This window comes from Mustela putorius, unplaced genomic scaffold (assembly GCF_011764305.1).
Source record: "Mustela putorius furo isolate JIRA1106 unplaced genomic scaffold, ASM1176430v1.1 tig00003870_pilon_pilon_pilon, whole genome shotgun sequence".
Classification (NCBI taxonomy): domain Eukaryota; kingdom Metazoa; phylum Chordata; class Mammalia; order Carnivora; family Mustelidae; genus Mustela; species Mustela putorius.
In genome coordinates this window covers 727,025-739,594 of record NW_025422022.1, presented here as the reverse complement: position 1 = coordinate 739,594, position 12,570 = coordinate 727,025, and the positions used below count along the sequence as shown (strand labels likewise).

General features: G+C 42.5%; 2 protein-coding genes across 5 annotated transcripts in view; both read right to left on the bottom strand.

Annotated features, from left to right (window-relative positions):
* The window catches only part of BPHL (biphenyl hydrolase like), a 36,289-nt gene extending 34,079 nt beyond the window's left edge, over positions 1-2,210 (bottom strand). Inside the window, exon 1 of one of the 3 annotated variants that reach the window (XM_004753627.3) lies at positions 2,003-2,210. In XM_004753627.3, coding sequence (XP_004753684.1) covers positions 2,003-2,109 — 107 coding nt within the window. In that variant the 5' untranslated portion in view covers positions 2,110-2,210. Of the gene's footprint in view, positions 1-1,678; positions 1,919-2,002 lie in introns of those variants that run through there. The other 2 variants (XM_004753626.3, XM_013056779.2) reach the window with 2 other exon arrangements.
* Positions 2,211-5,832: 3,622 nt separating this feature from the next.
* RIPK1 (receptor interacting serine/threonine kinase 1) overlaps positions 5,833-12,570 on the bottom strand; it is a 46,828-nt gene continuing 40,090 nt past the window's right edge. For both annotated transcript variants that reach the window (XM_004753625.3, XM_004753624.3), the window contains exons 9-11: positions 11,370-11,933; positions 10,023-10,166; positions 5,833-7,957 (exon numbers count right to left, since the gene is read on the bottom strand). In XM_004753625.3, coding sequence (XP_004753682.1) covers positions 7,671-7,957; positions 10,023-10,166; positions 11,370-11,933 — 995 coding nt within the window. In that variant the 3' untranslated portion in view covers positions 5,833-7,670. The remainder of the gene's footprint in view (positions 7,958-10,022; positions 10,167-11,369; positions 11,934-12,570) is intronic.

The following is a 12,570-nucleotide window of genomic DNA, read 5'->3' as shown; positions in this document are numbered from 1 at the left end:
CATCCCAAGGTTGAACTCAGAAGACATTTTTCTTCTGGCAGGTTGTTAGGTTCTGCAAATCATCAATACTAGAACTGTACTCCATATACAACTGCAGGTACGAAAGGCTTTTTCTTTAAAATTTTATTATTATTATTATTTATTTTATTATTATTTTTTTTAACCTTGTCCCGGAACAAACCAGTTTACAGACTACAAACTAAAAAAGAGAGTCACAGATAATAAAAAAGAGTCAGAGCTCCAAAACACAGACAAAACAAGCTTCCGGAACACAACTCAAGTGTAGGATGGGTACTGGCTGTTCAGAAGCAAAGGTTTTAAAGGGGTGTTTTCTCCTCCTTGTATTGGGCTGCAGCTTCATTTCAGGACGACCGATACCACTGCTGGTTTCCTCTGATTACATGTAATATCAAGTTGCAACTGCATTTACAAAATGGCAGTTCAAAATCCAGAGAAACCTGTCTTTCAGAGTTATGGGAAGAATGATTTGCACTGAATCGATGGGGCCTTCCTGCAACCATTAACTAACCTATCTTAACTTGGGTATTGGTACATAGTAACCTTATTTCAATCTTTCTCCAAATAGGAAACTGGATAAATTGCCACTTTTCAATGTTGATTTACACAGCTGTGAACACTGGCCTATTTTTTTCCCCACCTGTATTAAGACAGTCCTGAAAGTCTAAAAGTTATAAAATAATAATAAAAAAGAACTTAAATCAAATATGAAACTCAGGGACTAGTTGATCACAACATAAAAATTTAAAGCTGGTCAGATTTTCCCCTTCTCCTTCCAAATTAAAATTTCAAATAAGACGCTTCCCCATTGGATCAACTGAAGTTCTAAATGCCAGGTACCCATTTGGGATCTGGCTTTTCCTAGTTATAAACGGAACTGACCCCTCACCAGTTAACTGCATACATGCCCCGTGTCCCCATGTGTGTAGTGTAGAGTAGGTGTGCAGGGAATAAAGTAGAGTAAGCCTCACGCTGCTCTAGCCACATTTTCTGCTTAGTATCTCCTGGGACCAAGGGCACCCATTTTTAAGACAGTAAGCCAGAGATTAATCTAGTTTTGTTTTGTTTTGTCTCGAAGAGTATGTGAGGATGGGGGACAGAGAGTCAGAAAAGAAAAAAAGGCAGATTCTTGGCCTTTCCGGCTACATCGGAACCTCAGAGTCAGGCCAAGGATTCTGAATTTTCCCAGGCGCTCAGGGGGATTCTTTTGCACCTTAAAATTCAAAATCAGCAAAAGAAAGAAAAAGAAAAAAAAAAAAAAGACGACGCGAAGACTTCGGACCCGAGACCCGTGACAATGAGAGCTAATAGGTCACGGACATTCTCAGGCTGGTGTTTTTTTTTTTTTTTTTTTTTTTTTTAAAGATTTTATTTATTTATTTGACAGAGAGAGATCACAAACAGGCAGAGAGGCAGGCAGAGAGAGAGGAGGAAGCGGGGCTCGATCCCAGGTCCCTGGGATCATGACCTGAGCTGAAGGCAGCGGCTTAACCCACTGAGCCACCCAGGCGCCCTCAGGCTGGTTTTTTATATAAGAAGCATGAGAGATCAGAGCCATGAAGGTGTGAAGAGACTGGACAGAGCATCGAATAAGAATGAAGCGTCTGGAATTCTAATCTCTGGCGTGAGAGTGTCTGCGGCTAAAAGCAAATTACGTTACCTCCCTGGGTCTCTTTGGTCTGCACAGTGAAGGGCTTGAACTCCATCACCCAAGTCCTTTAAAGCTCCCGAGTCACAGAACTGAAGCCGATGCATGGCTGCAGTCCCGGAGGCGCAGAGGTGGACGTTAGCTCCACCGCCTCCCGCGCACCCACCTCGGGCAGGCTCCCGGTCGCAGGGTAAAAGCCAGAAGGCGGAGACGCGGCGCTCCAGACCGCCACCCGCACCGCCCAGCCTGCCCCCAGGCTAGCGCGCTCCTCTCCCCCCGCCCCGCAGAACTTGGACCAGACCGCGCGGGCTCCCGGAGGGAAGCGGGTACCATTACCCGAACGCGGCTGCAGGCCTGGCACGCGAGACCTGGTTCCCGGGCTTCAGAGCCGACAGGAGAATCCGCAGCCTCCGCAAAACCTGACTGTTTAGCGCCGCAGCCATGCTCACAGGTGGCGCCAGGCGCGCAGGACGCCTGCGCCGGGATCCACCCACCGCCCTGGGAAGCCTCGGCTGCCCGGCGGGGGAGCAAGCCTGCGCCCCGCCCCACTTGCTGCCTGAGCCCCGCCCCACTCGCGTAGTCGCTAGGAAACACGCATGCGCCGAAGACCGCTCCGTTCGGCTGCCCGGGAACACGCATGCGCAGGGACTTCTGCCGGGACCTGCTCTCATTGGTGACATTTCGCCAGTCTAAGTCTTGTCACTCCGGGGTGCTCGGCCGCGTAGCCCACTGGGTTATTCCTGACCCTTGACAGAAACTGGACTCTGGGTCCCACGGATACTACAACACAGATCGTCTTCTCTCGGGGTGCCAGCTCTGGCTCACGAGGAGCGCGTCCGAGTCGGCTCTACCTTACTCGTTGCCACGGTGACCCGCCCCTTCAAGGAGGCGAGCCCTCATCCATCCGTTCCGCCCATCTCTCGGGGAGCGGGAGGCGGGCGGCCAGGCAAGGCGGGGCTCGGGAGGGGTGGGTGGAGAAAGGGGGGTGCTCAGGCTGGCTGCTATCGGTGGGGTGAAATGCATTTGTTTCTAAGAATGTTGGGGTTAAAATTTTCCTTCATAAAATTTTTCTTCATCTCACACCCATTGGTATAGCTATTACAAAAAAAAAAAAAAAAGGAAGAAAATCCAGAAAATAATAAGTATTGGCGATGATGTGGAGAAATTGGAACACTGTGCACCATGTAAAATGGTGCAGTGGCAATGGAAAGCAGTATGGTGGGTCCTCAAAAAATTATACCCAGAACTGCCATAAGATCCAGGAATTCCACTGCTGGTTATATACCCTCAAGAATTGAAAACAGTGCCTCAAAGATATTTATACACCCATGGTCATAGCGTTATTCACAACAGCGAAAAGGCGGAAAGCAACCCAAATGTCAATGGAGGGATGAAGGTATAAATGTGTGTATACATATAATGGAATTATATGTATGGAATTCTTTAAAATGGTTGGAAATTCTGACATACGCCATAATATGGATGAACATTGAGACATGATGCTAAGTGAATACGCCAGTCATAAAAGGACCAATACTGTATGATTTCATGTGTATGAGGTAACTGGAGTAGGCAAATTCAGAGAGACAAAGTAGAAAGGTGGCTTGCCAAGGGCTGGTGGGGATGGGAGAATGGGGAGTTAGTGTCTAATGGGTGCAGAGTTTCAGTTTTGTAAGATGAGAGGCGTTCTGGAAATGGAAATGGTGGTAGTAGCAAGATGATGTGAGTGTACTTAATGCCACTTAACTATCCACTTAAGATGGTAAATTTTATTAGTATTTTATCACAAAGTGTTTTTCTTCTTCAGATCATATAATTCAAGCTTTCTAAAGGTTATAAAACATTGCCTGCATTCACAATTCAGTGGAGAAAAAACTGGAAATAACTGGCAGTTTCACCATCACTGTTTATCCTTGGCTCCAATTATTCAGGATAGCAATAGCTTCCTTGCATATGGCATTCTTTATCCTCCACAAGACCCCGCTGTTGTAATAGCAGTATCCTCACTGGCCATTTGAGTTTCTTGAGCAATAAAGGCAAGGCTGGCCTACAAATGGATTATGCAAAAATATTCTCTCAACATTAATGTGTCACATCAATTTCCCGCATAGAAGGAAAGAGAAATAATTTCAGCTGTCTACTATCATCTGACTTTAGAAACCTTTGGTGGGTCAACAATTCTTATTTTTTCCTGAGATGTTGATTTGGGATTTCTGGTCAGAGATCATGAGAGTAAAAACAATTATACAATTTTAACATGTTACCCTACCGAGAAGCAAAAGTGGTAGCACTATGAGGCTTTAGGTTATTGGTGTCACAGTTGATTTTTAAGTGCATACTTGAGAACTAGTCCTTTATGCATAACACTGTTGTACAGTTTTTTTAAAAGATTTTATTTATTTATTTGACAGACAGAGATCACAAGTAGGCAGAGAGATAGGCAGAGAGAGAGGAGGAAGCAGGCTCCCCACTGAGCAGAGAGCCCGATGAGGGGCTCGATCCCAGAACCCCGGGATCATGACCTAAGCCGAAGGCAGAGGCTTTAACCCACTGAGCCACCCAGGTGCCCCACTATCATATAGTTTTAAAAATAACTTTTGCCGGCACCTTATGATGCATTATTTTGGTCCTCACATCAACTTTATTGCTCTATTTCTAGAAGAGAAAATTGAGGCTAAGAGAGGTTAGGAAGCAGGCCTTCTGTACCCAGCAAAAGAGTAGCAGAGGAGATTGTGGAGCCTGCTTGGCTCCACAGCCTGTACTTGGATTATGTTATGGAACTCACTAGAATAACATTAGGACTTAAATGATTATTTCTTTGTGATCAGATACTTCTAAAATCTTCACCAAATAGACACCTAGTTTTGCTTTGATTTGTTCTTTTGTTGTTGTTTTCTTGACTTAAGTCCCTTGCAGTGAAATTGCACATTAACCCTGCCTGACTGCAATGGGTAAAAATCATTAATCTTTCACTTCTTACTCTTAAAACACTAAAACCTAATGGGTTAAAATAAACTTGAAATTTAAACCGTGATGTATTAAAATCAGTTTTGGCAGTTAGTAGATTTTTTTTTTTAATCCAACAAGAACAGATGTGACTAAAATAATCTTGTTGACATGGTTACGCTTGTATGGCGAGAAACCAATATTAACAATATTCCTGGCAAGGAAGTTTTTACATAAAGTCAGGTTGAGCTTGTCTTCCATTGTAGGGTCACAGCCTGCTGCTGACATAGCCCATTTTTATCTGCAACTGGCTAAGTCATTTATCTTAGTAAACACCTACTTTTATTTATTTTATTGTAAGAGAAAAACCTTTATAAATAAGACACATTAAAATGTACATCGAAATACGATTTAAAACATTTTCTGGGGGCGCCTTGGTGGCTCAGTCCAAGCATCTGCCTTCAGCTCAGGTTATGATCCCAGGGTCCTGGGATGGAGCCCCACATTGGGCTCCCTGCTTGATGGGAAGCCTGCTTCTCCCTCTCCCACTCCCTGTTTGTGTTCCTGCTCTTGCTAGTTCTCTGTCAAATAAATAAAAAATATATTTTTTAAAAAATATTTAAAATTAAAAAAATATTTAAAATTTAAAATTATAAAAATATTTAAGTTAAAAAAATAAAAAGTAAACATTTTCTGAGAAAGAAAGAACTATTCTGGAAGATCTAATGTCATATGATGGACCCCAAACACATATTGTAAGCATAGCCAAGTGGAAAAGCCACTGACTGCACAAGATTGTAAGAGCTGGGAGTGAGCATTATTTACCAGTAGAAACCTTAGGGTGTGAGTATCTTTTCTGAAGCCAAGTATGGATAGTCTTCTCATTTTGTAGTCTGTGTCATCTCACTTACTTAATTTTCTGCCCAACTGATTTTCTTGTATTGAAACTCTTTAGATACAAATTTGGCTCTTTTCAGCCCAGTTTTAAGACAGTGGGGGCTAAAGGAAAGCCTTCCGACTGTGTTTGAAAGACAGTGGGGCTGCAGGCTCTCAAGGCAGTGTGATTTCATCCTGAGATCCAAAAAGCTGTCCAGAAACTTCTCTTTTTACTATCAGCTTCCTCTTGCCTGCTAACAGAGGAGGGCGAAACGGAGAATACATATAGGAAATGCCAACCTAAGTGAAGAAGCCCAAACGGTTTCATTTATACAAACACATCATTTCAGTATTTGAGGTACAAAATTTTATTTTTAAAAGTCCATTAAAAATACCATTTTTGCCTCTAAACTTGATCATCTAATTGCTTTGGAATTTAGAGAATTTAGACACTTAGGACAGAGGTACAAGGGATACATGTAGAAAAGCAGTCATCCATCCACTCCTCTCTAACAAAGCCTGGGACTCTCTCCATCCAATTTTTGTTTTGGTCTACATGACCTAATGCTATGTGGCAACAAAGTAGTGGGCCTGGATATATATGGATAAGAGACTGAGCTTCATTACTTTGTAGCAGTGCTCTTCTCAGCTGGGGCAACTGGGCGCTTCCAAGGAGCATTCACAATGTCTCGAGACATTTTGGCTTGTCCCAACCCAGGACAGGAGGAGGGAAGAATGGCACTATTGGCTTCTAGTGGGTAGAGGACACTTTCAGACATCCGGATCCTACAGTGCTCAGGACAGCCCCCACAACAAAGAATTATCTGGCCCAAGATGCCAATAGTGCAAAGTTAAGAAATTCTGTTTTATAGTCCCACTTAAAGTGTAGAGGTGTGTGTGTGTGTGTGTGTGTGTGTGTGTGTATGTGTATGTGTTTGTCAGCTGGGGCTAGCGGGATTTTAGAATCAGAACCACAAAATTGTTATCAGCCCACCAGACCGTAGAATCTATTCGGATATCCCGAGGCACCATACTGCATTCATCACTCCCTCCTTCCTGGAAGGGCTGAGCACAATGACAATGACACACCCTCTCTGTTTAGCCACGTGCAGGCAATGATTCTGAATGGTTTGCTTGCCTTCAGTCTTCTAGTATTCCAGTCTGAGTATCGAGTGGGCTTTGAAAGGTTGAGTGTTAGGGGCACAATTATCAGGCTTTGAAGCACCCTTTTTTTTTTTTTTTTTTAAACATCACAGGTGCTCACAGAAAAAAGTGAAAATATTTCTACAATATCCTGGGGTAATCTGAGGAAGCTGCTCGACAGTGATCAGCCCTGAGGCTCCAGTCACAACCAGCTATGAAGAGATCAATACATACATGCTCCTTTCGCAGGGCACAAAAGTTGGGAAAGTATCAGAATGCTAGGAAAGAACTTAAACACTTCATTAAGAATTGATGTAGTCACCACAATTAGTAGCAATTCCTTGCAACAGCCATTGGAAAATTCTGATATTTTTGTTCTCTATTATTTTTTTTTCTGTTTTAGTACTGAAAATCCCTTCAGTTAATTTATGGAGTGGAGACTATATGTAATTCTTGAAGCCTGTACTACCTAACACAACATTTGATACTGAAGTTAAAAGATCTTATAGTTTTGGAATGAACTGTGGCTAGAATACAAAAACAAACAAACAAACATAACCAAAAAAAAAAAAAAAAAAACCCTAGTTGAAGAGAACTCACAATTTCACCATACTTTGGTTATAACAGGAGTCTATATGGAAAAGAGAGCATAAAATAAGAAGGTTGACTTTGTTTGTGTCCCCTGAATTTTTTTTTTTTTTCTTGCTGGAACAAAACTCCAGAAAAGTAAATGAATGGTGTTGTTGAAGGTTATGGAATGAACTGAAAGAAAATTATCTTTCTCAAACATCTCTCTCTCTTTCAAAACCCAATTAGGCTTCTTTCTGGATTGGGCCTTGGCCATTAATAGGTCTTCCTGGTTAGTAAGCTGTTTGCTGTAGATTTCTTTCCCATTCTCCAGCTATGGAATGCGGGAGATTTTCATGCAGAGAACCTATATCAGTGAGGAAAGAATTCTGCAGGATCGGAGGCAGCACACTTTCAGTGGGTTACTTACTGGCGAGGAGATGACCTCATGCTGCCATAGCCCCTCCAGGAGTTAGCTCTGGCTGATATGTACCAAATAGTTCAGGAGGTCTATTCTTGAACACTGGTGGAGCGCATAGGCCAGCTTTCCCACTGTGGCCCCCTTATTACCTTCCCTCATCTGCCACTTTTGGAGCATCTGGTAAACCTTTTCTTTTAGTCCATCTCTCTCATAGTCATGGTCAATTTCATCAATCTGAGGTTCAGTGAAGCCCAGCTTACGGGCACAGTTTTTCCATTGCTTTCCCAGATTTTCCCTGACTGGGTCCAGATGTTTGTCAGTCAGACTAGTGATATTTTCTGCCAAACAGAAAAGAGAAGAAGGTATCAGGCTATAATCCATTTGAACATTCTAGTTTCAAAAACCCATATAAAGAGTATCGGGAGACAGTAAAATAAAGATAACTTCTTAATTATGAGTTGTTGACCCATGAGGTGATACTTTATGTTTCTGGAAGCCCATCTGGGGTGTTTATGTGAAGACAATAGAGAACCTCTTCCTCCTAGCAGATTCCTCTCTGAGCCACAGCTGATGGCTTTGGGAATGAAAGCCCAGCTTGGCTATGAAGCTGTTCTATACATCCTTATCCAGTGGCCCTGTTAATATCAGACCTTCCTGATGTGAAGAGGGAAAAACACCATTTTTGTTCCTTTTCGTATTGTCTACCTATATCTGGCCAGAATCAAGGTCATCCAACTCTCGATCCCCTGCACCCAACAATTCACTTTCCGCTTAGGGAAGCCAAGACCATCAAGGGTGAACTCATTCAATTACACTGCCTTCCCTTGTCTTTTAAGGAATGAGGTATCTACTTTTCAAGGTCTGTTTTGGGACTCTTCTCTCCTCTACCCTAAGTGCTATCTTCTCTTCTCCTACAGCCATACCCTCGCTTTCTACTGGTCCCTTCTCCTTAGGCCTTCATAAAAATAACAAAAAGAAACTAAAGTATAAAACCACCACCACACACATTTTCCTTGATCCTCAGCCCACCCCAATAACCAAATATAAGGAAAAAGACATTTCATTCCTGCTCTACTCCCCCACCACCATCTCCCATTCTTTTCTTAGCACCCCACAATGCAGCTTCTGTTACCACCACTGGATGGCAGCAGTCCAAAAACCTCCCAAGAAATTTGCCAAGTTTTGTCAATACCTCTCTGGGAGAGGGACCCTGGTTTCATCAGATTCTCAAAGGAACCTGTGTCACCTGAAAACTTAGGAACCTCCTCTCTACGGCGGCCTAGTCTTCAATTGGATTAGGCTGGGGATTGGTAAACGATGGCCTGTGGGCCAAATCTGGCCTGCTGCCTGTTTTTGTAAATAAATTTGTATTAGAGGGCACCTGGGTGGCTCAGTGGGTTAGGCCTCTGCCCTTGGCTCAGGTCATGATCCCAGGGTTCTGGGATCAAGCCCTACATCGGGCTCTCTGCTCATCGGGGAGCCTGCTTCCTCCACTCTCTCTCTGCCTGCATCTCTGCCTGCTTGTGATCTGTCTGTCAAATAAACAAAATCTTAAAAAATAAATAAATAAATAAATAAATAAATAAATTTGTATTAGAACACAGCCATGTACATATGCACTTATCGTCTGTGACTGCTGTTCACTACAATGTCAGCTGAGTAGTTGCAACAGAGACCTCAGAGCCAGTGAAACCTAAAATATTTACTATCCAGTAAATATGATAGAAACATTTTACCAATCCTGGGGTTAATCTTAAGACCAGGTTCTTAAATCCTGTTGTTTGGGCCTCATGCCTGTGTTCCTCCCCCCTCCCACCCCCACCTTTGTGTTTTGGGATTAATGTTATGAGTGGAACCCTATAAGACTTACATATAAGTTACATAGTTACATAAGTTACATGTAAGTTACATAGTGGAACCCTCTAAGAGAAAGCTCTCTTGTTTTTATTACAGAGGTGCTGTTGAGGGCATAGTCTTCTATCTTCTGACAAGATAGAAGACTATTCCTTCTTTGATGAGATCGGAGGGAGCTGCCTCTCCCAGGTCTAAGTAGTGATATTGATCCTGATGATGATGGTGATGATGATGGTGATGATGATGGTGATGAGTTCAACACTTTCATAGACCTTACTACGTGCCAGGCAGTGTTCTAAGCTCCTTATACATATTGACTCATTTAATTTTCTTAACAAATCAGTTAATTAGATATTGTAATAATAAACATAATAAATATAAATAAATCACAAAGGAATTATACAGAAATTACAGAGACATGTTATAGAGAAAACATGGGGCAACTTTCAGGGAGAATAATCAGGGAAATTTCAGGATTCCACAATACCCCTCTAAACAAGTACGAAAGTTCAAGGCTGCTAGACAACAGGTCCTTAAAGGAAATCTTACCAAAGATATCGTGGTACTTAGCAGCTGGCTCTTCTTTAAAGTTCATGTCCAGTGGCACTGAACTCATTCCACTAATCTCCATGTAATTATGGTCTCCAATCTGAATGCCAGCACTGTTGCGTATGGAACATTTCACAGACTCATCTGAAAGGAGTGAAACACACAGCTAAGTATAGCTAGATCGAAAGCAAGAGAAATAAATACAACATGGTAAAAGGGCAGAGCTTTACTCCAGACATATATTAAATTCTTTATCCTATGCCAACCTTTGAAATTTTCTTCTTTAAAATGTAGCTGAACCAACCTCACATCCATCAGGACAACTACTATAAAAAACAAAACAACAAACAATCAAAGTAACAAGCATGTGGATGAACTGGAATCCCTGTGTGCGGCTGGTGGGAATACAAAATGGTGTGGTAAACAGTATGGAGGTTCCTCAAAAATTAAAAACAGAATTAGCTTAAGATCCAGCAATTCCACCTCTGGGTATCTACCCCAAAGGAACTAAGTGCAGGGCCTCGAACAGATATTTATACACCCATATCGATAGCAGCATTATTCACAAGAGCCAAAAAGTGGAAGTCACCAGTGTCCATCAACAGAGGAACAGAGGAACAGATAAACAAAATGTGTTATATACTGACAATGGAATATTATTCAGCCTTCAAAAGGAAGGAAATTCTCACGCATGTTACAACATGGATGAACCTTTAGGACACTGTGCTCAGTGAAATAAGCCAGTCACAAGAGGACAAAGACTGTATGATTCCACTTACATGACGTACCCCAGAGTAGTCAAATTCATAAAGATGCAAAGTAGAATGCTGACTACCAGGGGCTAGAGGGAGGGGAATGGGGAGTTAGTGTCTGATGAGTACAGAGTCTCAGTTTGGGAAGATGAAAAGAGCTCTGGAGATAAATGGTGGGGACGGTAGCCCAACATTTTGCTTTCATCACAAATGGTGGTCTTTGAGTTCTATAAGATAAAAATTAAAATATCCAAGACTTCTTTCTTAACCTTCAGAAAACAGCAAACAAGTAAAAGAACTCAAGCAGTGACCTTCACTTCCATCAGAGATTGGGTATAATGGGTATAACTGTGATGCAGATTATAGAAGAAGATACCTACTGGTTACAAGGACTTGTAACCCAATACTTGTGGGCAGCTCCAATGAATCCCACCCAAACTGAGGCCAAGTGATCTCATGGAGACTATCTATAGTTGCATACTGCATCTGGTAGCTGAAGGCCACAAGCAACTCACCCTTGTCAACTTACAGTCTACAAGAGAGCTTTATTTTCAGAAACATTTTTTAAAAATGGTGTAGCTAAAAAACTGCTTACCTCTTGATGGGAAGGAGCCGAATGAAAGGGTGGCTGTGTTTCCCAGTAGGTTGGTCTCAGGCACTGGAGTTTTATGCACACTTGGCATATGGTTTGGATTTGGCCCATACCAAGCTCTTGAACTTGCTGCTCCCAGATCCTGTGGTCTTGTTCCAAAAGAGAATGGATTGTTCAATCCATTGTTCCAGTACAGTACTTGGGGTTGGCTGGTTGGCCCTGTTGGTTGGTGTAGTGCATTACCAGGACTGGTTGCACTAGAGTAAGGAAGGCCTACTCCTGGATTCTGAACATTCTCATAAGGTTTTGGCTGTGCAAAAGGGTCATGGGAGACCCTTCGTCTCCTTTCCTCCTCTCTATTATAAATCACATTCTGTCTGAGTGGTTTTGTCTGCCTGTCCATGCGGCTGCCATGAAGATGGTAGTTGGCTTCCTCCTGGAGTTTACTCTGCAAGCTGAGCTGATTCTCCTCCTGCTGGTTCTCTAGGGAGGGAGCAAACCAGGACTCCTCCACGGGACCTATCCCAAGTCCCTGGGAACTGTGCAGTGAGCTGGGCTGTTCTGGGGCTGAAAAGAAATGATCAGCATTGGAAAGAGTTTCATAAGGCAACAAGAAGTAAAATAAAAGCTGAGCACCATCACACATCTGTATCTCAAAATAAAATACTGAAACCTTTGACAACAAATAAAAAAGCATTTACTTGATGGTCCTCTTCCTATAAGCTATATAGGTAATTTGTAGAAGTCCCTGCATGGTGGTGAAAGAGTGCTGGAGAAATTTTAACAGGCAACAAACGTGAGTGTCATGGGAATGACCAAGGAAGAAAGGGACTTGTTTTGTAGCAGAGAAGGTGGCTGTCTCCTTGGTGTGATGCAGGGCTACAAAATGAGAACAGGAGCAGCTTGGTGTTTAGTACTTCTCATGGGTTCTTTTATTCTTTAAAAGCCCTGTAAGAGTAGGAGCAATTATTATCATGATTTGATGGACAGGGTTTACAAGAGGTTAATTTGCCTTAGAACAGATAGCTAATAAGTGGTTTCAATATCTTATACTCTGTTTTTCCTTTTGTTATAATGAAAAAAGTATCCCTCCTTGAATCTGAGATCAACTTCTCTGCTTGTTCTCTGGATCTATTATCCCTGACCTCAAGGACCTCAAGGACACATGTCCCCTCTTGTTCCTGAGCCGTCGCTTTCTCCCTAT